The sequence below is a fragment of the Anser cygnoides genome, chromosome 13, assembly GCF_040182565.1.
Source record: "Anser cygnoides isolate HZ-2024a breed goose chromosome 13, Taihu_goose_T2T_genome, whole genome shotgun sequence".
Taxonomy (NCBI): Eukaryota; Metazoa; Chordata; class Aves; order Anseriformes; family Anatidae; genus Anser; species Anser cygnoides.
In genome coordinates this window covers 20,353,247-20,373,248 of record NC_089885.1, presented here as the reverse complement: position 1 = coordinate 20,373,248, position 20,002 = coordinate 20,353,247, and the positions used below count along the sequence as shown (strand labels likewise).

Here is a 20,002-nt window from a genome sequence, read left to right as displayed (position 1 = left end):
GAGCGGGTGCCCCGCATGGAGCGGGTGCCGGTGCCCGACGCCGACGCTTTCCGCGCCTTCCGGCAGCGCTGCCAGGACGGCGGCTGGCAACGGGACTGCGGCGGCCTCGCCGTCTGCCTGGAGCCGCCGCCGCCGGGCTGCGCCGTGCACCAGCTGAAGGTGGGCACCGCGGGTGGCGGAGGTCCCGGGGTGGGCGGGCAGAGCCCGGCCTGAGCTCTTGGTGCTCCCCGCAGTGCCGTATCGACATCCCGGACGTGCCGGCGGGGACGGTGTACGACGTGCTGCACGACAGCGAGTATCGCCGCGAGTGGGACGCCAATGTCATCGACAGCCACGACATCGCCCGGGTGGCTGCCAACGCCAACGTGGGCTACTACGCCTGTGAGTGGGGCCGAGGGGCAGGGTGGCACTGGCCCTCTAATGCCGAAGCCCTGGGTGGTGTTAATCGGGCCCGTCCTGCCCGCGTTTGGGGATGTTTGGGGCGTGGGGCATGGCTCAGGACCGCTGCCACGAGAGTTGGGCTGGTGAGGGGCAGCGCTGGGCGGAGGAGGCACTGAGATCACAACACGAGCTCCGCACGCTGCTCGAGCACGGGAAGCAGCTTTCTTCCCTCTTTGTCTAGGGCGATGTCCAAAGCCCTTAAAGAACAGGGACGTGGTGACACTGCGAGCCTGGCAGGTCGAGGACGGGTATCACACCATTATCAACTTCTCGGTCAAGCACCCGGTGAGTGCAGGGGAGGCCGGGCTAGCAGGCTGTCCTGTTACAGGGCCCTGAGGTCCTGCCTGGGATAAACTGGGACCCCCAGAGCCCCTCGCAGGTAGGGGCTAATTCCTGGCCGAGTCCTCAGCTTGAGGCAGCTCCTCTCTAGCCTTGTCGCCCGGCGTATTCAGTGCCAGACCTGAGAGAGGGAGAGGGCCGGGAGGGTGGAGGACGGCGCCTGACAGCCTGCTGTGTCTGCACAGAAATACCCTCCGTGCAAGGACCTGGTCAGGGCAGTCGCGCTCCTCATGGGGTACCTGGTGCGCTCAACCGGGCCCAGCAGCTGCAGTCTCACCTACCTGGCTCAGGTGGATCCGAAAGGTAACCGCTGCTGCTGGCCTGGGGGCGTGCGGACGCCAATTCGGGTCACGACAGGAATCCTGCCCGTAATTCAGGGGGCAGCTACGTAACGTGGCCCTCCTCTGCCCCAGCCCCCCTGGCACGTGTTGGTGCTAACGCTGCAGCTCGCTCTGAGGGCTGCTGGAGGGCTGGGAGGAGCACAGCCCTTTCCTGGCACGCTAACTTCTGTTTTTTCCCCCCCCCCAATCCGTTAGGGTCGTTGCCAAAGTGGGTCGTGAATAAAGTGTCGCAGTACCTGGTGCCACAGGTGAGCGGAGCATTTCCAAGGGCGTGTGCCCAGTGCCTGGCTGGAGCACAGGGCTGCGGCGTGGGGACACCCCTGGGTGGTGGGGCTGCGCCGGGAACGTGCTCCCCGAACCGAGGGGCAGAGCAGTGCTGAGGGTGTCCCTTGGCAGAGCAGGACGGGCGTGGGGCATTTCTGTCCCCTGCCGATGGCGGTTTTAATTTCACTCTGCTGAAGCCACTGGTATCATCAGGGGATCTGAGCAAGGAGAAGGGGAGTTACACCCACCAGGGAGTTAAATTGCCCTTCTGCCTTTCCCTGAGCCCCTCTTGGGCAGCCAGGAAAGAAGTGGAGTAGGGGTTAGTAGTGGCTAGGTGGAAACACGCCAAGAGCTCTTCTGAGCTTCCACGGTTGTTCCCCCCTGTGCTCCCCTGCTTCTGATCAGATGTTAAAGAAACTGCACAAGGCCTGCGTGCAGTACCCTGCCTGGAAGCAGCAGCACGGCGTGAACGTGAAGCCCTGGCTGTACCCGGAGCAGAACACGCTTCCCGTGCTGGCGCTGGCGGAGCTGGCGCTGCAGCACGCTGCCTCGCTGGAGAACATCGACGAGAGCGGCCTGGCCGAAGCCAAGGATGAGGGCAGCGACCACGGCGGCGCGGAGAACTGATGCTGCTCGTGGTGCTGCAGGGAGGGACACCACAGCGTGCTGCTCAGGCTCGTCCCGTGGGTTACAATAAGAAGGGGGGGGGGCCAGGAAGCTTTTTACACAGAAATCCCCATGTTTGTCGCCTTTTCTCTCATGAACGGGCTGCACTGACCTGGTTGTCAGCTGTGCTCGGGGAGGAGTTGTGCCATCGGTTTCTCAGGTGTAATCTGCTGTGCCTTAGCAGAACACAGCTTGTTCTGGGGCTGTCAGTGCTGCTCCAAGAGGTCGAGTTGTGTGCTGTACCTCTGCCGGGCTGCGTTACCGGCTGGGGAGTTACTCATTGACAAGCCGAGGCTGCTCTTTGCCTCTGTCGTGTGCGCGGCTGAAATACCTGGCGGTGCTGGAGCTGCTCTCCCAGCAGGAGTCAGCAGGCTGCCCCGCTTTGTCCCTCTGGCTCTGGAGGACGAAACGGGCTGTGGTGACGTGTACAACCCATTCCACTGCTCTGTCAATTAAAGATACTTAAGCCATGGATGGTCCTGGAAAAGAATCTGCTCCTTCCTGTTAGCCCACAGCCAGTCGGGGCTGCGCGGTGGCTGCTGCAGAAGCAGCGAGCGAGTACCGGGGTGGTGCTGCCGCTGGGCAGGGCCAGTCTGCCTGCAGCTCCCCCAGGCGAGGCTCTAACGCTGTAGGCCTGACCTTCCTCTTCCCCAAGAAACGTGTAGGTGCTGCAAAAGTGGTGTGAGCCAGGAGACAGACAGATCTCATGGAAGATCTCTCAGTTTACCAGCTCAGGCTGTTATTGGGGGGTGGTCCTGGCTGCTTCTTTCCCTGGCAGAAAAACTGTTGGTTTTATTTTTCTTATATATTTTTTTTTTCCTAGCGTATCTAATTCTACTGGCCCAACTTTACCCCCAGTGTTTGAGCTAAGGCAAACGTGGCTGGCAGAGCTGGGGTTGCGTTAGAGCTGCTGCTCCTGCGTCAACTGAGGTGCTTTAGTGCCACCACAGACAAAACCCTGCGTTGCAGCCCTTCCTCCTCCTGGCAGTGTTGTAATGCCACTCCAGAGTAATCACGGGCCGACTTCCATCGCAGTCGGTGCAAAAACACCCTTGTGCTCGAGTTGCACCTGGCGCAGGTCCCACGCCTTCCTCCTGCAGGCTGCAAGGCCAACTGGAGCCAACCCCTGCCTCAGCCGACCTGGGCATTTCCTCGGGGTAGCGCTGAGGGTGGCAACGAATCCTCCCAAGACTTCCTGAGTTAGGAATAAGGCAAGTCTGGTTGCTGTGCTAGTTTTATTACCTCAGTTATTACAGGTAAGTGGAAAACACCGCGTAGAAGGCCAGAGCGAGGGCTGTCCCGATACCATTTACAAGGTGATACTACCCCAATTTGCACCCAGCTTTGCTGATAACCCCGATGCTTTCCCCTCTGCTCTCCCAGCACAGGGCACAGTGGGCTTCCTCCCCTTTCTCAGCAGAACGGCTGCCACCCCACCATTTCAACAGCAGGAGGGTGAATTGTCCCAGCAGGAGGAGATGCCCGAGGAGGAAGGAAAGGGAGAAGTTTACCTCAAAGTAGCAGGGAGTTCTGATGGGAGCACCTGGGAGGGACAGGGCTGTGCCAAGAGAAGGAAGCAAGTCCAGCAAGTGAAACCCTTAACAACGTAAGCACCACGCGTGAGGGAACCTGGCTATGTGTCTCTGCAGCTTAGGAACATGCTCCAAGTGTCCTGGTCCTGTCTCGCAGGGGTCGTTAAGCAGCAACAAGGTACACACATGCCTTGGAGACTAGTGCAGCTAGAGATGTGCATTGAGTTTGCCTGGATTTCACTCCTGTTCACGTCCCAAGCAAACCCAGTAGTGTAGAGCAGAGGTAGGACAGTGGAGAGGGAAAGGATTTCATGTCACCAGAGAAGGGAACAGGCTGATCTCTTGGAGGACTAAGGCCACGCTCTGCTCCAGCGCACTCAGACCCGGCCTTACATCCTAGCAACAAAAGCTGGATCCAGAACCCGCCGAGCACTCCTTTGAGTTACGCCCTACTAGAACAGAAGCACAGATCTTGCTGGACAAGCTGTCCTCTGGTACCCACTTCCACACCGGCACCATCAGCTTGTTTCATCACCCAGTTCAAGGAGTACGGACTGAAGCCCCATCCGTCTTCCAGCTAAACAGGCTCCGTGGTGTCCTCCAAGCAGGAAGCAGAGCCGAGGCCTGTGCAGTTGTGCCTCCAGTGACAGCTGAAATTTGACACGTCATCTCAGATGTTGAGGAAAGGTAGTGGAGAGTTTCTTGCAGGACAGCCACTCTGGAGAGGACCCAGCAGACAGCTGCCTACTAGTGAACAGTTCTCTCCTTCTGTCTCTGGTAATCTGGAAGGGAAAGAGAAGGCAAGGCTGAAAGGGCAGGAGAGGTGGCTGTCGATGGTGAGGGGGAATTAGCTAAGATGAGCTGGTTTTAAAATAGCACATTTGCATCCCAGCCATTGTTTCAAGTTATTTTAGGGCATGTAGAACACAAGTTTGTTTTGAAGTTCTCCCTTCCCTTGCTCCTTATTTTGCTTCACTTTCCTTTAAGGATCAGTTTACATTTTATGAAGAATCCTTGTCTGGCTTCCCTTGACCTTCCTCCTTCCTTCCCCCCAGTATCTCTGGGCATTATGGGTTCTGCAACCAAGAGTTGAAAATTTGGTAAATTTTTTCCCCCCTTGACAATATTTAAACATCCTTAGAGACAGAGCTCGGGTAGACGGGCAAGGATGCATGGCAGTTTGCTTCCCTGGAAGAAATGCTGCGAGGTGAGCAGACTTGGAGCTAGCAGGCACTTACTGTAGGGGAAGTAACGCACTCGCATGGTGATTTCACGGGCTGTCTTCAGGATCTCCACAGCCTGAAAACGGAAAGAGTTGATCAGTGACCAGACAGGGCTGAGGATAGGAAAGAGCAGTGCATCAGTTACGCGGTGCCACCAGCTGAGAGGCAGACAGATGGGGTTTGCACTGATTCCCCTGTCCTGCTGGGGAAACAACAGCATGCTAGGGAGCAGGAGTGCTCACCTTGCTGTGCTCGATGTCCTGGAAATCCACGTCGTTCACAGACAGCACCTGGTCCCCTTCCTGCAGCCCAGCTCTGTGCGCGTCCGAGTCGGGGATCACCTGTGAAGGGCAGCGCAGAGGCAGCAGCACTGGCTCCGTGCACGGTCAGTACCGCAGGTCCCTTCCCGCGTGGGAGAGGCAGCCTGGCCCCCGGGACCCTTCCGAGTGCCCGTGCAGTGCGTTCACAAGGGGCAGGGGGACTTGGGGAGAGCAGGGACTGCAGCACCCCAACAGCACGGGCCGGGCAGAGGCGAGGCAGTGGCTCAGGGCTGTCTGATTGCTACCTGGCGAGCTCCAGATTACAGCTCTGAGCCCGGGGACGCGCACAGGGCGTGTGACGGTGCCCGCACACACCCAGCCGGCCCTGCAGCACCCAGGGGACCTGACAGGGCGCGGGGAAGGGCGGACACACCTTGGAGATGAAGATGCCCAGCTGCGAGGCCTTTCCTCCACGGATGTTGAAGCCCAGCTGCAAGATAAGGCATGTTAGCCACGGGACGCAGCCCCCAGGGAGAAATGCTCCCTGGTGTGTGTCAGGGCAGGGCACGCACAGCCGCTCTTTAATTTCCGTGTCCATCTCCCCCCCCCCCCCCCCGAGACCCCCAAAGGAGCCGTGAGGAGGACGGGGGGGTCCCGGCGGTGCCCTACCTGCGCCCCGGGCGGCTTCTTGAGGACGACGGTGCGGGGCAGGAACTGCGTGAGCTCGTTGTTGTAGTCGGGGTGGTACAGCCGCTGTGAGGGAGAGGAGAGGAGAGGGCGGGCGCTGAGGCGGCGGGGCCGGCAGCAGCCCCCCGGTGTCCCCCCCGCGTCCCCCCGTCCCGTCCCCACCTCGTGCGGCGGCACCCAGGCGGGCGGGCTCTCGTAGGGCGGCAGGAACACCACCGGGAAGTCGTCGTAGGGCAGCCGGGCCTCCATGGCTCCCCCTCTCCGCCCGTCTCCGCCCCGCCGTGACGCGCCGTGACGCGCCGCCATGCCGTTGGCCGCCCCGCCGCGCCGCGCCGGTTTGAACGCAACGGCCCCGGCCGCCGCCATCTCAGCGGGGCCGGCGCCCTCCCGCCTGGGCTCCGCCATCCCGGGCCGCTCCCCGCCTCGCCTCGCCTCGCCTCGCCGAGATGGTGCGGGAGGAGGAGAAGGGCATCCCCGTGCGGGTGGCGCTGCGCTGCCGGCCCCTGGTGCCGAAGGAGACGAGCGAGGGCTGCCAGAGCTGCCTGTCCTTCGTGCCCGGCGAGCCGCAGGTGGTGGTGGGCAGCGACAAGGCCTTCACGTACGACTACGTGTTCGACCCGGCCGTGGAGCAGGAGGAAGTCTTCAACACCGCCGTCGCCCCCCTCATAAGGGGCATCTTCAAAGGTCGGTGCCAGCCGGAGCCGGGAGGAGGCCCCGTGCGGTGCTCCGTCCTCATAAGGCGTCTCTTGGGGCTCTAAAGAAGCTAAAAGGTCAAGGGTAAAGGGTCCAGGATCTAAGCTAAAAGATCCAGGATCTAAAGGATCCAGGAGCTAGGCTAAAAGATCCAGAAACTAAAAGATCCAGGATCTAAAGGATCCAGGAGCTAGGCTAAAACATCCAGGATCTAAGCTAAAACATCCAGGATCTAAGCTAAAACATCCAGGATCTAAGCTAAAAGATCCATCCAGAAGCTAGGCTAAAAGATTCAGGTTCTAAAAGATCCAGAGGCTGATCCAAAAGATCCAGAAGCTAGGCTAAAAAAATCCAAGAAATAAAAGGTCCAGGAGTTAAGCTAAAAGGCCCAGAAAGTAAAAGGTCCAGAAACTTGAGCAAAACGCCCGATCTTGCCTGTATGCAGCCATCTGAACTCCGTACTGCCATCAACATGACCTGTCTGTGCTCACTGGATTATTTTTTTTTGTACCTGAATACATATTTTTATAAAGCAAGAGGATTTTGTTAAGAATTATGCCGTGATCTAATGAGCATCCTGTACCAGCAGCTGTTACTGTTGCTGGAGTGCAGCTGGAATGACAGAAAATTTACATCGTGTTTCTCTGATCGCTCTGTTGCTTTACTAGAGTTAGTCTGCCAAAAAAAAAACAACAAAAAAACAAACAAAAAAAAACCTGGAATACTAATTTTATCCATGTTTTTTATTTTTTATTTCTTTTTCCTTGATGTTGCTAACTGTGACCAGTGCATAAAGGTTGTATAAACTGCCAGTGAGTGATAGTGCTTGTTTGGAAGGCTGCTTTTCCTGGAATGCTGCTTTGCTTCTCAGTTTCTTCTGGTTTCTCTTTGGCTCTCTGATTTGGGTGTTCTTTGTTCCCCTAGGGTATAATGCTACTGTCCTAGCCTATGGACAGACGGGATCTGGAAAGACGTATTCTATGGGAGGTGCCTACACTGCCAGTCAAGAGCACGAGCCGAGCGTGGGGGTCATCCCTCGCGTAATCAAGCTGCTATTTCAGGAGAAGGAGCAGAGGCAGGACTGGGAATTTGTCCTCAAAGTCTCCTATTTGGAGGTAAACATTGTTTTGGTTTTCAAACTGTTACAAATTTATGAGCTGCAGGTAAAGTGAGCTTTAATGAGGCCACCTCCTTCAAGTAATAGGCACTTAGGAAATCAAAATGTAAGACTATATAAAGTCTTGTCAGAAACAGGATTCTGGGTCCTAGGCATCTTTCTCTAAAGGTAAGATGGGTACAGCATCATGTGAAATTATCCCTGATTTCAGGGTAGTTGCACATCATTTTTATGCGAGTTGTTCTCTTGAAAAGCTGCTGAATCTGAACTGCTGTTTTGATGCTTTCAGATCTACAATGAGGATATTCTAGACCTGCTCTGCCCATCAAGGGAACGGTCTTCTCAAATCAGTATACGGGAAGATCCTAAAGAAGGCATAAAGGTCTGTTGCCCTGTTAGAAAGGGGTCGATAAGGGGGCAATATTGCTGGGGACAAATGTTTCGGTGAAACAACTGTCAGTCTACTTGAGCACTGCTTTGTATTTGTACGTATGAAATCACAAAAACTGCTCCTTCCTCTCAAAATTCAGCTATCCATGATCTTTAAGTTTACTCCAAGTGGAACACTAATAGGGTTAAACACTCATGACAAAGTCACTTGAAAGTCATAATCTGACTTTTTGTTTGAAGGCTAATTTAGGTGAATACCTGAAAATGTCGTAATTCAGGTTCCTTCATCAAACTTCAAACCCTGTTGCAATTTTACTTGCTAAAGTCATGTGCAACAAAGGGATCCTGACAGAAGCTGTTCAAATGCTAAAGTTACTTTCTTAGCAATTTCCTATAGATGCATGTTTATAGGGTAGAGCAGGAAAAAACCTTGTGCTACTGCATGCTCTGTGTACTTGATCTGTAGTTAAACCTATGTCCATCAGTTATGCTTCATTCATGTAGTTTGTTTGTCGTGGTGTGGAGGCTGTTGGTTGTCATACCCAGCAGGTAAGTGTGCAAGACACCTGGAGCTTTGATCTGTCAGTATTTTCTGTGATCTTGTGCTGCTCGCTGTCATCTCTAAAGAGCAGTGATGCAGCTCCTCCATGAAGTGAGACTGTTGCTTCTGAGTGTGTGTGTACATAGACTTCGCTTTGCAGTTGGCTAAGGCAGGAGATAACTTTGCTGATGTAGAAAGTCAAGAGTGAAGAAGAAGAGAATAAATGATTCTTTCTTCCTGGATATAGATTGTAGGATTGACAGAAAGAAATGTCGCCTGTGCACAAGATACTGTATCCTGCCTAGAGCAAGGGAACAATTCCAGAACGGTGGCTTCCACGGCAATGAACTCCCAGTCTTCCCGGTCCCATGCCATCTTCACCATTTGCATCGATCAGAAAAAGAAAAATGACAAGTAAGTGCTGCCACAGCTGCTCCTAGCAGCTGTTAGAGTCAGACTTGCTCAGGATTTCATTCTCTTGGATTAAAGCAGCTGAGCTACTCTTGAGGCACTACCTTTATTTAGCAGTTTCTGATACCAGGTATTCTTTGAGAACTGGAGCTCAGCTGTAGTAACCACTGGACTGTCCCTTTCCTAACTTTGTATTTATTTGAGAGAGTAAAATAGTCTGTTTCTGCCATAGGAACAGCAGTTTTCACTCCAAGCTACACCTGGTTGATCTTGCCGGCTCTGAGAGACAAAAGAAGACCAAGGCTGAGGGAGACCGACTAAAAGAAGGTCTGTAGGAAAAGGGCTGGTATAGCTTGGGTTTCTTTTGAGTTCATAAATCAAGTCCTTATCAAGAAAAGCCATGTGGTTCTTTAATATTTAAAATTAGCACTTTTTTTAATAAAAAAAAAAGTTGTTTTGTAAAAAGGACAGAAACTGGCCAATTCCTAGCCACTGAGGTAGCTCTACTCACTGTCATCTGTTTGTGTGCAGGTATCAACATTAACAGAGGTCTCCTTTGCCTGGGAAATGTAATTAGTGCTCTAGGTGATGAAAATAAAAAGGGTGGTTTTGTTCCCTACAGAGACTCAAAGTTAACAAGACTGCTGCAAGGTAAGAGACGGATCATGGCAAAGCCTAAATCTACTGATCCATTTTAAAAAACTATCAAAAAACCTAACAGCCATACAACTAGAGCCCAAAGTGGGAACTGCTGTTGACAGTGGTTGCGTTTGTTGGTTTGGTTCCTGTTCTCACTGTTGCTAGACCTCTTCTGTACTCTTCTTTTTAGGTTACAAATGCTTTGAGACAGGGACTCTTGAGTCTTGCTCTTTCACAGTTACTCTGTGATGGGAGGAAACATGATAAATTCAGTGCAGTTCTTCTGGTGGGGAGAAGGAGGATGAGAATTTTAAATCTGGAAGCAGCAGAGATCTGTTTTTATATCCTGATTAAAACTACTTACTGGAGTTTTATCACTACCAAAATGAAACTCATGCTGTCTGTGCCTTCAGTGTGCACTTCAAATATTGGTGGTTTTTTTTTCCCTCTTAATTTCTTCATGGTGCTTATTTTTAATAGTTGCTGTGGTCTTTTAATACATATTATTCAAGACAACCTTTAATATGGGTGTAGCTAGAATAATGCAATTTACTGGGAATTTTTGGATAGTTGAGTGATTTTTTAGAAAAAGATAGGCTTTTCCAGTATTTTTGTATCAGAAAATGCCTAATGCAAGGAAAGTGGATTATGCAGAGCTGGATGTGGGGCCTTCTTCTCTGGCTGAAAGCTTTAAGTAGCCAATATGCATTAGTGTGAAACCAGAGGATAAGATGCTGTGCAGCTTGATGATCTGAACGAATGTGCTAGTCAGTGCTTCTTTGGATTGGAGATCAGTGTGAATTGTGATGTCTGGATATCCACGGAGGTCTTGAGTAATACTGTGTGGGAGAAGGGAGGGGAAAAACCTGGAAGAACTATACTAGAAATTACTTATAGAAATTACAGTAGTTACCAAAATTATTCAACAGGACAACAATATCCCTGGAGCGTCCAATGTGAAAACATTGCTGCTCAGAGTTGAGGCAACTTTGGGACTCTGGTATTCAGAAAATGCTCCTGAGACAAAACTATACATAGATATAATCTAGCTGTAGCACGGAGATGTGCTATGCTGCCTTAAGTATCTTAATAGTGATGTCTGGCTAATTATTTTAGCTCTCTGTCAGAGCACTGATGGTGTCCTGTTTTCCTTCTCAGATTCTCTGGGTGGTAACAGCCACACTCTCATGATTGCCTGTGTTAGCCCAGCAGATTCCAATCTAGAAGAAACTCTAAATACTCTGCGTTACGCTGACAGGGCAAGAAAAATAAAAAACAAACCAATTGTCAACGTTGATCCCCAGGCAGCTGAGTTGCATCATCTAAAGCAGCAGGTACTGGACGCTTTCTTCATGTGGTAAGACCAGATTTAGCCTTTTGGTAATCAGCTCAGTGAATGCCAAGCACAGATATAGGACACCTACACAAAATACGGGGAAATATTCACTATGTGTTTCTCCATCTCTTGAGATGACCGTGTAAGTGCTGGACAGGGAATACGTGAATGCTTCTTGTAATTCTACAGCAACCGTTCCCTGTTACAGAAAAATTGTATCATTAGTGTGATTTACATAGGCCTTCCACTGGACAAAACATTGCTTGCCTGTTAGCCTACAGGCAAAGATAGAAATACAGTGATGGTTGCCGTGCTGCCTTCACCTGCCTCCATGCAGCAGAGTGGGAAGTGAAGAGCAGCTTGCGGTCAGCTTTGGAAGAGATAAGTTGCATAAACTGGAATTGGTTAAATCCAAAGCTAGAAGTGCTACGGAGCTTATCTACTAGAGATAGCTGAACCAGGCGCTCTGCGCTTACTTGGCAGCAAGTATATGATACAGCTTTCTTAGCTCTCCATAGGAACAGTCCATAGTCTGGTTTGAAATTGAGCCAGTAAAGTGGTTTTGATTTTGCATGTGAGCATTTGCTAGAGTTTAGTGAACACTTATTAATGTACTGTAAACTCAAATCCCGCATTCAAGTAGCTTAGGAAGGTGAAGGATCTGACTCTGTCTCACATGAAATGCAGCAACAGAGCATTGGTCCAGCAAAGTGTGACCTTCCCTTTGACTCAGTGAGTTCTCTGGCACCCCGCACAGAGTGGCATGTTAGCTGCCTGCAGGTGACTTAGCATGCTGAGCACGCTGTGACCTGAGCGCTCTTGGTGAAGAGAAGGTCGGGTTTTTTTTGCTAGTTTTTTTATGAACAAATTACTTCAGATACAGTAGAGACATGATCCCTTCCCACAGGAAGCAGTAAATAAATAGTAGCAGTAAATAAAATCTTGGAGCAGGTGACTCATTAAGACTAAGGTTCTGAATTGTGTTCTTTCAGCCATCTAGTTACTGTATGAGACAAACGTACAAGCAGTAATTGTTTGTGTTTATAGGTACAACAGCTACAGGTGTTGCTGCTGCAGGCCCATGGAGGGACACTCCCAGTGTCTATCAAGTAAGCTTTGTAGATTGTTCTCGATGTAGCTAATAGCCATCACACACCAGCAAAGGCTTTAGATCTCTTTTGCTCCAGATAGTACTGTAGAGTGAGGATAGAGCAAAATTATTGCTTTCTAAGAGGTTCTCAAGATTTTTTTTCTCCTTCTTTACATTTCGTTGTACTAATTGAAATTCCATGCATGTATGGGTCATGTAGTTTTGTAGCAAACCCCTTAGGATTACAGAAATCAATTGTAGGAAATAATTAGAGTTCATTGCCTAGTTCCTTTTTTAAGTATGTGTTTCTCAATCTTTCCATCCCTTCTTTCTTTCTTACCCTTCTACCTCTAAATATTTGGCACCTCTATGTCCATCTATCTTAAAAGAACAAAGCAAATGGAAGAGTTTGAACTGTGTGGATGTTGTCTAAGGATATTTCAAAATCCATGTTAATGTAGTTTACAGGCTTAGCATTGGTTAAACAGCATTATTTTTAAAAAGGGGTCTGTTTTCTTTTCTTGCAAGTGTCTTCTTTCAGTATACTGTATTCTTCAGAGATTTTCAATTCAGATTAGACTTCCTCCAGTCTTTCTATTCATCAGCTACAACCTGTATATGCTGTAAGTTATTTAGGAAACTTGGAGGTAATTTCAATGCTATTACAAACTTCTGAAGTTATGCTCACGAGCAAACTGGTCCTTGATATTTCAGTAGTATGGCACCTTCAGAGAATCTGCAGTCCCTGATGGAGAAGAACCAGTCACTAATGGAGGAGAATGAAAAGCTGAGCAGAGGGCTGAGTGAAGCTGCTGGTCAGACAGCACAGATGTTGGAAAGGATCATTCTGGTAAGGCTCAATTACCTGAGAGGAGCCTTAAGTTGCATGACTTTCCCTCTTAGCTGAAGATTGATAGCAGCTCTTGTACTAATGGCATGCTAAGAGTGTATATTCCTGCCAAAACTGGTGTTAGGACTTCCAAACTAGTGGAAGAAATTGTGGAAGACATTTTGGCGCATTGATTTGCAACAGGCTGACAGCATGTCTTTTGCTACAAATAAATTAGCTGTCTCTTACTTTTATCTTCCTATAATTCAGTATAATTCTGGCTTCTCTTAGACAGAACAAGAAAATGAGAAGATGAATGCCAAACTAGAGCAACTTCAGCAACACGCTGTGTAAGTCTGTTTCCATACCCTACTTGTGCTGAGGAAATGCATTTCAGCATTAAATGTTCTTGTTGGGATAAACTGGATAGTGTCTACTTACGTTTGTTCATCCAGAACTCGTTTGTATGTTCTGTGGGGAAGTTTATTTTATTGTCACGTGTGACACAAACCTGCCACACAAGACTCACGGACTTATTCCTACGTCTGCATTGCAGATGCAAGCTTGATCTCCAAAAGCTGGTAGAGACTGTGGAAGATGAGGAACTAAAAGAAAATGTAGAGGTGATTCGCAATCTGCAGGAAGTGTTGGTTCAGTTGCAGGTAAAACTGAATTTGAGGAGATGTGTGCCAAATGAATTCACTAATGGAATTCAGTGCTCTTATGCTGATGTGCTGAGCAGTGGATTTCACTCAGCAGAAGCCTTCTTTAAGGAGCCCAGGAATTAAAAGTATTAAATGACTCTTAACATCCGCTTCCAAACAAGCTGCACTTTTAATGCAACAGAAAGGCTACTTGTGGCTGCACGTGTTGGTGGGATGGCAGGGGGATGGAGGGAGAGGAGAGTCTCCATAAAATAATCTGATGGTTGGAAAGTAGTGTGGATTTACAATCCAAAGACTGGAAGCTGAGTTAGAAACTTGGTAGTTTTAACGAGCAACCGTAATTACAGAAACATGGAATTGTTGCATAGAAGTTACCAAATCTTTGTCTGATTGGGAACTTCTCTGTTCCACCTCACTAGACGTTTCCCCACCTGTCCCCAGATTCCTAACTCTTATGAGGAGCTGGCTGCCAATGCTGGAGTCTGGAGAAGACTAGGAAGAATGTCTTGTCCAGGCAGTCTGGGAGGAGTCTGTTCACTGTACAAAAGAAGTCAATGATATCCTCTTTTCAGGGACAGCTTTCTGGACAGAGAATAACCTATGTTGTCATTATAGACCAACAGGCTGCTATTAACTTCATATTTTCTACCTTTATACCAATATATTTTTTTCCTCTATCCTATACAGAGTGAAAGCGCTGCCACAGTGGAAGCTGTTGCAGAGATGGCAAGTTCTGAACAGGATGCTATAACTGTAAGTGAAGGGAGTCCTTAGTCTGCAGTGCAAACCCAACCAGGGCATGTCTTTATCCCATTACTCCTCTTTTATTTATGTCTATGCTGTTTTTTTTAATTCAAGTGACTGGTAAATAATACATCACATTGGTATGTGCTGCTTTTCTACACCCTTGTTTGCTCAGTTAGTTCAAGATCAAAAACCTGTGCTCATTTCTGAATACCTTTTTTTTTAATGTAAAAATTAATCTGAAGTGTTCTGCAGAAACTAATCACATAGTCAAAGAGCTTTAGATTGGCCTCTGCAGCTCATTGCTGTGTCTCCGACAGAAAGCAGAAACGGGACAGGATACCAAGAGATCTTCAGATGACTTCAGCACGCAGCATGCCCTCCGTCAAGCACAGATGTCCAAAGAGCTGATTGAACTGAATAAAGCCCTGGCTCTGAAAGAAGCACTTGCCAAAAAAATGACACAGAATGATAGTCAGTTGGAGCCCATTCAGTCCCAGTACCAGGTAAACTCTTACAGATCCTTACAAGAGCTATTTCTTGAAGTTTCTTTTTCCCCGATTCACGGATTCACTTTATGTTGAGGAAGGAAGGGAGAAGATCTGTCCTTTCACGAGCATGTTGTTGGGTCTTTTTCCTTAAGTTATGGTCACTGCCCCTTTGGGCATGGGTAAGAAGTTGACTACAGATGTCAGCAGAGGATGAGGAGAATCCATGTCTGATTATCTCCATATTGTCCTACCAGCTGAAGATGGTCTGTTCCCTGAAATAAGTTATTGGCCACTGCCTGTTCTATGTGAAATGGATTTCTCTACTTTTTACTCAGGGATTTACTTGGCCACACTGAGCCAAAATGCAGGTACTTCATTGTTAAATTTCATAGTGCAGCCAGCTGATCTGGCTTCCCTTATTCACCAGTTGTGATGGGATCTCTCATCTCTCAAATTGTTTGTATCATTTAGTTTAGATTAGAATGGTTCTATGGACTCTGATTTCAGTGTATTGAGGACTAACCCTTTTGACACGTGCTGTTTTTAAAAAATGTTTTACAACCTCTTGGAAAGAAATATGGTTCCTTAAGGTCTTCTGTCTTAAAGCTTTGTCTCTGAGGTCGGGGTTTTGAGGTTTTTCCTGTGAGGCTTACTACTCCTGTCCTTTCTAGACTAACATCAAGGATCTGGAATTAGAAGTCAGCAATTTGCAAAAAGAAAAGGAGGAGCTGATCCTTGCTCTGCACATGGCAAAGAAGGATGTCAACCAAGCCAAGTAAGACTGACTACACAAGCTGCATGGCCTATAGCACTGAAAATTGTGTTAATGCACCTGAAAAAATTCACTGTCTTGGTCTTACTTCAGCTATATGGAAAAGCTCTTAGTTTGGTGTAAGCACAGGATTAAGAACAGTGCACCACTGATCCATGGTAGTGTGACATACCAGGGAATACTTGTATAGACTGTAGATGTGTTTGGTAGAGTGTGTTCTGAGGCTTTGAAGGAGTAGGTGCTTAACTTTAAAAGAATAATTGGTGTTGGAAACTTACCTTAAACTAACATTAAAATCTGTGTTTGTTATTAGAGTTCAGAAAAGCAGCTACACATTTCTTGCATACACGTTAAAAAGCAAGCAAAACCAAGCAAAGAAAAAAACACAAATATATGTATCAGGGGAGTTATCCTGCCCACCATTCTCTTCTGTGGAGTTGAAAAGGAGGTCTTTATAATTCAGTTGTGAGGTGGGAAACTGGAGAAGTAGATAGAATATGAAGAAAAACTGGATTCATCTAACGTGGACGACTCAGGCCCTTGGTGCCGTAGCATCTCTTCTGGTAGCACTGTAGTGATCTTTTTGTTGTGAGTCCTGACTGTGAATGGTACCGTTTTCTGTAACAAGACGAGGGGTCAGCACAAGATTTTTCTGTGCTTCAACTCCTTAGTGCTGAGTCACTTGTAAGTAACTGGCCTTTTGTCCGAGACATTCTTAGTTTACAGAAGACCATTCCCCCGCCACCTGGTAAGTAGTCATTGAACCGTGAGGTACGGTAGGCTTTCTGGGCCTAATCTTCCCTTTCACATGCCATGCGAGTTGTATGAATTGCAAAGAAACCTGAAAGGATCAGTGGGAAAGATGATACAGAATTGCTTCCTTTTTCATATGGTATCTCTGAAGTTGGAGAACGCTTGTTTGAGAGTAACAGTAATTAGGGGCCTGTTCTCAAAGTGTGGTTTCTTTACAGGCTGAGCGAACGGCGTCGGAAAAGACTTCAGGAGTTGGAAGGGCAAATTAATGAGCTGAAGAAAAAGCTGAATGAACAATCAAAGCTCTTAAAGCTGAAGGAATCTACGGAACGCACTGTCTCCAAACTGAACCAGGAGATCAGGGTAACTAACCCTAGCAGTTCTCAGGCTTACCCCAGTGTAGCCAAAGCGGTTTCCAGACAGAAGATATTCACAATTTCTGTTTATTATGCTGAGGACACCAGTCTTTTGGTGAGAGGCTTTTGGCTACGTGACCGTCATTGCTAGTGTGATGCAGTAGGCAGATGACTACTGTGACTTGGAGGAAAAGAAGTCTGAAGTGTCTTCTGACTGTCCTGATAATTTGTTGCCTTTGTCAAGTCACTTCACTTTGAGTCCCATGAGTGCATCATGCGTATGTGTGTTTTCCTTTTTGGTGCTTTGCAAGCATCCTTAGGCATATACTCCAAGGGGGCAGCATATTGTGGTACTTCCTGTCCACCACCACCCCTTACACCCATATCCACAAACCCACAGCAGGGAAATGTAGGTCGACACTACCCAGGGTCAAAGCATTAGATAATTTTTCCAGCCATTTCTATATTCCAGGAAATGAAAACCCAAAGGGTACAGTTGATGCGCCAGATGAAGGATGATGCTGAAAAATTTAGGCAGTGGAAACAACAGAAGGACAAGGAAGTGATCCAGCTGAAAGAACGGGTGAGCAAACAATAAGCCCCCAAACAGTACCTCCCTCTTCAGAGTGAAACAAATCATTAATGTCTTTGCTGCAAGGCTTTGTTTAATTTGCAAGCATCTGGAAAAACATCTGGGGAATGCTTTGAAGATAACAAAACGTTAGCTCATACGGTTACCACCTTTCGCCACTTGTAAAAGGACTTGCTTATGTCTGGAACACTTAAAACTATCGATAGTCATCATCATTCAACTCTAAAGTAGAAGCAAAAAATATTTAATACTTTTAAGTATTTAAAGTTGTAGGGTTGGGCCACAAAATGGGAGGTATTCAACCTTTCAAAGGAATATTGAATCTCCAGGTAAACAACAAGTTAATTAAATACATCTGGCTTGTAGCATTCATGTGTAATGTTTAACATACATCTGTACATCTTCATTTCTGATCTCACAGAAATTCTTGCTGTAAAAATCTTACTCTCCAATATTTTGGATGATACATTTTAAGCTCATGACTTGTAGTCTCTTACAACCTTCAGGCTCCTAAACCTTTTTTGGTGGAAATTGTGGAGCCTCTTCTCTAGTCATTTTAAGCCTAAGAGCCAGTTGTTCCCAATGGCACTGCATGGCTTAAGCTTGTAATGATCAGTGAAATCATTGTCATGAAGCTGTTATTGTTCTGTAATGCATCTCTTCTGTTTCAAGAAGTGTGAAACTGGCCATAGGTATTAAGGTGACACGTAATTTTCCATCCGACTTGTTTCTATGCAGGATCGCAAGAGACAGTACGAGCTACTTAAGCTTGAACGAGACTTTCAGAAGCAGGCCAATGTCCTTCGGCGCAAAACAGAAGAGGTAGGGAGTCAATACCTGCTGCAAACTCCTGACCGGTTCCTAAACGTCTGAAAAATGTGGTTGGAGGTTGCAATCTGAATACCTCATGTTTTCAGTCAATAGATATAAAGTGAAGTAACTACCATACCATTTTTTGTGTAAACTATCTTGCAGGCTGCAGCTGCTAACAAGCGCCTAAAAGATGCTTTGCAGAAACAACGGGAGGCTGCGGATAAACGGAAGGAGAGTCAAAATCGGGGAATGGAAGGAGTTGCTGCACGAGTAAAGGTGTGTACCAACTTTTTGTGCATCCCCATAAGAACAAGGCAAACTTAGCTTTGTTAACTCATGAGGTGCTGCTGGGGTTGATGGCTGGAGAGCAAGGGGTTGGAACATGGAGTTACTTATTAAGGGAAGCAACTTGATTATGCAGTTCAGCTGTGAAGGCATTTCAGAGAAGGAGCCTGTCCTTAAGCTGAGACCGCAGTGAACCACTGTACTGTTTTTCCTGCAGGGCTGGCTGGCAAATGAAGTAGAGGTTCTCGTTAGTACTGAAGAGGCTCGACGGCACCTTGCAGACCTTCTGGAGGACAGAAAGATTTTGGCACAGGAGCTCCTTCAGCTTAAGGAGAAAAAAGACTCTGGGGAAAACCCACCTCCAAAGCTCCGGGTAAGAGGGAAATGCCTTGTTACCTGTCCCACATCGACGATTGCTTGGCAAGTACTGTGCCTTACTCTTACTCCTATTTGACCCCTTCCCTCAGAAGGGAGGTAGTGATGGTTCCTTTTCTGGAAGAAAGGATTTAATGTTCTTACTGTCCTGTGACATGTCAGGGAAGAGCTGCTTAAGTAACCTGTTACTTAATGCAATGAATCTGATGGATGTGAGTGGGTCACAGCTGTTATCAAAGACTATTGGGAAGAAACAATGGGATTTAAACTGAAGAAATACTTGAAGGCTTTTATAATACTACTACTACTTTTTGCTGAAATGCCTATAAATGAAAGATTGGCTCACATGCATTGCTTCAGATATTGCTCACTTCTGTCTATTGCTGTAATTCTGTAGAGGCGCACCTACTCCATCACAGATTTGCAGGCATCAGAGGCAGACCTTTCTCTATCAAAGCAGATAGAAAGCCTGGAAACTGAGATGGAGCTCAGGTAAGATATTACTATAAAGCTGATTTGCAGAGCTTGCACCTTAAACTGTTGGCTTTTTTTAACCTTGTCTTTATCTGCAGCTGTGCTGTGAAACAGAAGAGAAATTGGAATAATTCATTCAATGACAATGAAAATTAGAAAATAAGACGATATGGTTTTCCTGGTTTTATTTTTTTATTTTTTAATGCAGGGATTTAAGGACACAACTCAGTCACTAAAATTGTTTTATTCTTAGCTGTTTACAAGCATTTGTGAGTGAGGGAAACGCCTCTTTTAACTGGAGGCGTGGAGGGGAGGAGAGACTGATGTAGCGTGACAGCTGGAGTCTACGTTTCTAAGCAGTCACAGTATTAACTTGAACTATTTTGTCTAATATTCTGATAACAACAGTTTTAGCCCAAGTTCTCTTCTGTGTTGTGACTTCAAATATGTGTATTCTTCCAAAGGAGTGCCCAGATAGCAGACCTACAGCAGAAACTGTTAGATGCAGACAATGGAGATCGCGTGAAACAGCGTTGGGACAATATTGCAACAATTCTCGAGGCTAAATGTGCTTTGAAGTATCTCCTTGCAGAGGTAAACTGAGTCTACCTATTTTAAAACTTTAATTTTTAGTAATGAAGTCTGCTTAGCCAGGAATAACAGAAGTGAATAATAGGCTGACAGCAGAGATGATGAATTCAAGTGAAGTGTTTTTGTGAATGAGGTTTATTTCCCCTCATGACTTCTGATTAAAATATTCTTCTCTACTGCAGATCATTTTGGGTAGTGAAATCGAAAAAGATCAGGGAAGAGGGAAACAGTATAGACGTGGGTCTGGAGGTGCCAGTTAAAACTCTGCTTGCAGAATGCTTACATGATAAGA

The 20,002-nt window shown here is 47.6% G+C and overlaps 3 protein-coding genes across 3 annotated transcripts in view; 2 read left to right on the top strand and 1 right to left on the bottom strand.

The window, feature by feature from the left end:
• Window positions 1–2,525, top strand: LOC106042954 (START domain-containing protein 10-like). Its single transcript, XM_048079958.2, is given in 6 exon segments — window positions 1–159; window positions 234–381; window positions 623–726; window positions 966–1,161; window positions 1,164–1,369; window positions 1,791–2,525. Coding segments are annotated over 6 exon segments (1,020 nt in total). The 5' UTR covers window positions 1–15; the 3' UTR covers window positions 2,013–2,525.
• Window positions 2,526–3,269: 744 nt separating this feature from the next.
• Window positions 3,270–6,051, bottom strand: PDZD11 (PDZ domain containing 11). The gene is made up of 6 exons (XM_048080003.2): window positions 5,916–6,051; window positions 5,736–5,819; window positions 5,500–5,556; window positions 5,049–5,147; window positions 4,822–4,882; window positions 3,270–4,365 (listed from the first exon to the last, which is right to left on the bottom strand). The coding sequence occupies exons 1-6, from the start codon at window positions 6,000–6,002 to the stop codon at window positions 4,331–4,333; spliced, it is 423 nt and encodes a 140-aa protein (XP_047935960.1). The 5' UTR covers window positions 6,003–6,051; the 3' UTR covers window positions 3,270–4,330.
• Window positions 6,004–20,002, top strand: part of KIF4A (kinesin family member 4A) — a 25,121-nt gene continuing 11,122 nt past the window's right edge. The window contains 21 exon segments of the mRNA XM_013192255.3: window positions 6,004–6,437; window positions 7,371–7,561; window positions 7,853–7,945; window positions 8,742–8,908; window positions 9,138–9,232; window positions 9,437–9,556; window positions 10,703–10,878; window positions 11,928–11,989; window positions 12,685–12,820; window positions 13,091–13,149; window positions 13,356–13,461; window positions 14,152–14,217; window positions 14,529–14,714; window positions 15,371–15,474; window positions 16,443–16,587; window positions 17,053–17,163; window positions 17,911–17,994; window positions 18,148–18,261; window positions 18,488–18,643; window positions 19,043–19,137; window positions 19,584–19,713. Of these exon segments, the coding sequence (XP_013047709.3) occupies window positions 6,200–6,437; window positions 7,371–7,561; window positions 7,853–7,945; window positions 8,742–8,908; window positions 9,138–9,232; window positions 9,437–9,556; window positions 10,703–10,878; window positions 11,928–11,989; window positions 12,685–12,820; window positions 13,091–13,149; window positions 13,356–13,461; window positions 14,152–14,217; window positions 14,529–14,714; window positions 15,371–15,474; window positions 16,443–16,587; window positions 17,053–17,163; window positions 17,911–17,994; window positions 18,148–18,261; window positions 18,488–18,643; window positions 19,043–19,137; window positions 19,584–19,713 (2,634 nt within the window). The 5' untranslated portion in view covers window positions 6,004–6,199.

Bases quoted from the DNA above. Each gene is read 5' to 3' on its own strand.
- PDZD11 (XM_048080003.2), bottom strand. From the start codon at position 6,002: ATGGAGGCCCGGCTGCCCTACGACGACTTCCCGGTGGTGTTCCTGCCG. The intron at 5,148-5,499 runs GTGTGTCCGCCC...TGCCCTTCACAG, and splicing joins TGGGCATCTTCATCTCCAAG to GTGATCCCCGACTCGGACGC. The intron at 4,366-4,821 runs GTAAGTGCCTGC...TTTCCCTTCCAG, and splicing joins AGTGCGTTACTTCCCCTACA to ATTACCAGAGACAGAAGGAG.